We start from the raw sequence: 4055 nt of genomic DNA on the forward strand, positions 1-4055 counted from the left end.
CCGGCCAACACAGCACCCACGCGCCTTGCTCCACTGCCCGCCCGGGCTTTGCTGCCTACAACTAGGCCCTACGGGGCCTCCTCCTTCACACACCCGAAACACCAACAAAGCTCCGCACTCGCACGGCCTTCCCTGAGAGGAAGCTGCCCCCCGACCCCGCAGCACTCGCCGGCGCCGCACGCATCGCCTCTGCGTGCCGGCAGCACCGCCAGCTCCTCCCCCGAGCGCCCCTCCATGCCCCATGCCCCCGCACCGAGGCCCGACCCCGTTCCCAGCACACAGCCCGCTCCTCCCGGCCCCGCTCACCGGCCCGCCGCCGCCATGCCGCGCTGCCCCGGAAGTGCTCTCCGCCGGCACGAAGCACTTCCTGCCCCGGCCCTACCAACCGCCTGCGGCGTCACGGTGCTAAGGGCGGCCTGGGGGCGGCCCGGGGCCTGGACGAGGGGGACGGGCAGCTGGGGGGGTCCGCTGCCGGATTCCCCTCGGGTGGCGCCGGCGGCATGCAACTCGTCTTCTCCTTTTCTTCCTTTTCCCTTTTCCCCCTTTTGCTTTCCTTTGCCTTTCTTTTCTTTTCTTTTCTTTGCCTCGCTTCTCTTTTCTCTTCCTTTCCTTTTCTCTTTCTCTCTTCCCCTTCACATTTCCCTGTTCCTTTCCTTTCATTTCTTACTTTCTCCTCCTCCCCTCCCCTCCCCTGCCCTGCCCTCCCTTCCGTTTGCTTTCTGTCCACACGCACTCTGCACATCTCCAATGGACATGCCTGGAGAAGATCACCTACGCAGGCAATAAATGGCTTGTGCTGTGCTTCACTGCTTTGTGCTCTTGGAAGACTCTGATTTGTTTTGCCCTTTCCTAACCCCCAGGTATCAGGAGGGCCCGGCTGGCTTTGCTGCGGAACCTTATCACCCCACAGTCTGAAGACTTGGGGGAAAAGCCCAGCAGCTCCGTAGCTGCCAAGGGAAGACTTCATGCCCTGGCCTTCATACAGCCCGGCTCTCCCCGCTCTGCTCTGCTCTCCTGGCATCCCCTGCAGCCCCTGCGCTGCGACAAACACGAGCGCGGCTCGGGCCCAACGCCCTCCCTGCTGCACGCCCTCTCACGGCCCCATGTGCTGCACCCACACCACTGCCCCAGCCCCGCAGCCCTCCTGCAGGCAGCGCAGCCCCACGCACCGGGCTCGGCCCCAGCCCCGAGGAGCTGATGGAGGTGACTCGGCCCCCGCTGCATCCACACCCAAACCTAACACGCACTAACCGCTCCTCAATACTCCGTTTCCCTCCTTTGCAGCCAGCTCCTTGGCTGCACGCAGCCCGACAATCCGCTCTTTCCTCTCCAGCAGTGCAGCAGGCAGGCGGGCAGGCAGGCAGCAGAAGACAGTGCCGTGTAGCACGCTGGACCCAGTGCACCGTGCAGGCTCCTTCGTGGAAGGAGGAAGACGCCAATGCGCCAAGCCAAAATGGCAGGCAGACACTCTTGACGTGCGGCCTCTGCTCTCCTCTCCTCTCTCGGGCTCCGGCTCAGCAAGGTGCCCTCGCAGCACCCAGACGCTCAACACGCGGCGCTGCCCATGACGCGCTCAAAGCCATTGCAGCTGAAGCAGTGCAGCACGGCTCGCTGCCCTCCCGGCTCACGCCTGAGCTCTGGGCCCAAGGCGCGCTCACCTGCAGCCCTCCCGCTGCCCTCTCCTCCTGCCCCACTCCCAGCGCTGCTCTTCACACCAGCCCACCCGCACTTGAACTCCTCGCGGCTCAACGGGAGGCTGACGTGCAGGCCACGGCTGCCCGCAGCTGCAGCTGGCCTTCCCAGGGCAAGCAGGAACAGTCAGTGCTACACAAGGCTGAAAAAGCCACCAGGGAAGCTTGAGTGACGAGCTCAAGGGGCTGAGTGCAGGGACACCTTTCTTCCTCGCGCGCTGCTTCCTCTCCTTTTCTTTCTCTCAGTCCTCACAGAGCAAGCTGATGCTCACACTCTTCGCTAGCAGTTACGCTTTGGCTGAAAGGCCACCACTTGGCAAGACCAACATGGAAACGCGGGAAAAGCAGCTCCATCTCCAGGGAGGGACGTGAAGCCGGCCGGTTCATCGCCCTGCCGCTGCCAGCCCAAGCCAGGCATGTTTTGACCAGCTACTGAAAGAGGCAGCACCAGGTGTAACAGGTTTGTTTCCCTTTTATTTTAAACTAAGGGATTTGGGTTGCCTTTTGTAGATATGTCAACAGACAATAAAATAGCCTGGATACCGCTCGTGACCAGCCACATGCGGTAAGTTCACCTCATCATCAACATTCTGAAACAGCTATCGAGCTGAAGGACCCTGAAGGAACGCAGCGTCCCCAGCTCTTGCCAGACATGAAATCCCGCACAGGCAAAGTCCGATTTGTTTGTCACGCATCAGAAGCCCTTCCAGCTTCCTCAGTTCCTCTCCAATGTCCGGGCAAGGGAAAGCACGGCCACGCCACAAAACCAGACGTACAGTCCGCTGCCTTTGCAGCACCTCTCAGCAAGCATTCCCGCTGCTTCCTTTGGCCTTTGAGGCTTATCGCTCAAGCCCTCACCGTTTCTTTTTGCTTTCCTTCTTGGCTTTCTTGCTTAGCTGTGCAGCACTTGCCTTTGGTTTCTTCACCGTCTCCCAAGTCTTAGACTCCAAGCCGTCCCAGTCCTACAGGAATCAATTCACAAACAGTCAGGGAACTTTCTGACAATTGCCCCACAGCTCGCTTTGGGAGCTCAAGTCACCTGACTGGGCAGCTCTGGGTGCCAGTGCTGCAAATTGCCTTCCTGACATCAGGGCACAACAGAAACTCCACCTCTGTCTTCTTCCCAAAAATCCCACATAACCTACAGTCTACAGGCCTTTCCCGCAAGGCAGTCCCTGCACAGGGGGGCGCCCTGCCTGGCGCTCACAGCAGCAGCAGCACGATAAGATGAGCTTGCACCTCCAGGCTCCTGGCGTGCCACCAGGAACAGCACGCACGCCAAAGGAAGCACAGAACAAACTGCCGCACTCTCAGCAATGCCGGGGCGCGCTACCGTAGGCAACGGCTCCAGCTTGTTCCCTCCCAGCCCATTTCCTCTGCATTTCTATCAACCTCTATCAAACAGAGCGCTACTTACTGTCTCTGGGCACTTGGAAACTGGCAGGATTATGGCCCACACGCACACAAGCTGGAAAACGGCTCCAAAGAAGAGGCCGTAGCGCAGCACGTTCTCCATCAGCGTGGGCTCAGGGGTCTCAGGGGGCGAGAAATGCAGCTCAGCGGCCATAGCGCACACAGCCTGCTGCTCTGCTGCTCTCCAGGAGGCTGCTTTCTACAAGGGGGAAATCATCGAGAGCCATCATTCCATTCGTGCGCCCCGACGGTGTGACTTCCTGCTAGCAAAAACTCCCAGCCTGACTCAGAGACGTGCTCTCAAGATATCCTTGGTCTTCCGACCCAACCACAAGGAGGGACGCCAAACTTGCATTTCAGCAAGAGCTGAACAGGCAAGAATCAACTTCTCCCTGAGCTTGATCGCACATGCACGACCACTGTCTCATGAACACTAACAACAATATTATTCATACCAGCAGTCGCACATTTGCATCTACCTGGGAACGTACGTGTTCACGGCCTTGCTGCTGCTGCTGTGCCGTACGGCACCAAGCACAGCAATAAAGCACGCAGAAAGCCCATCTGCTGAGGACAGGGGGATGAGCTGGGCTCACGCCTAAGCACTGCTTACTGCAAAGGAAGGCACACCTACCTGGCAACGGCCACGCAGGATGCTCGAGACACAGTCACACACTGTTCTCCTGAGGCCCAGCGCAATGTCGCAGCCACTCACACTCTGCTCCTCGACGGTCTGCAACACAAAAGTCACAAGCTGGAAATTCAATTAATCCAAGATGCCATCGGGCCTCCGTGCTCACGGCACTCGCACTCATGTCTTCGGACCATCAATCAGGCGTGTGCTTACCGAGTGAGCGCTGCTCACTTCCACTTGACACGAGCAATCTACCCCTAACTGTCAAGTATGAACAGGAACCTATGCCTAACACTAAAACACTACAAGTAACCTAT

General features: G+C 59.0%; 1 protein-coding gene across 1 annotated transcript; it reads right to left on the reverse strand.

The window, feature by feature from the left end:
• Window positions 1-2545: 2545 nt before the first annotated feature.
• LOC306955398 (protein MANBAL-like) lies at window positions 2546-3258 on the reverse strand (the record flags this gene model as incomplete). The annotated part of the gene is made up of 2 exons (XM_079546681.1): window positions 2546-2653; window positions 3109-3258. The coding sequence occupies 2 exons, from the start codon at window positions 3256-3258 to the stop codon at window positions 2546-2548; spliced, it is 258 nt and encodes an 85-aa protein (XP_079402807.1).
• Window positions 3259-4055: the final 797 nt, after the last annotated feature.

This window comes from Tetrao urogallus, assembly GCF_951394365.1.
Source record: "Tetrao urogallus genome assembly, chromosome: 25".
NCBI classification, from domain to species: Eukaryota; Metazoa; Chordata; class Aves; order Galliformes; family Phasianidae; genus Tetrao; species Tetrao urogallus.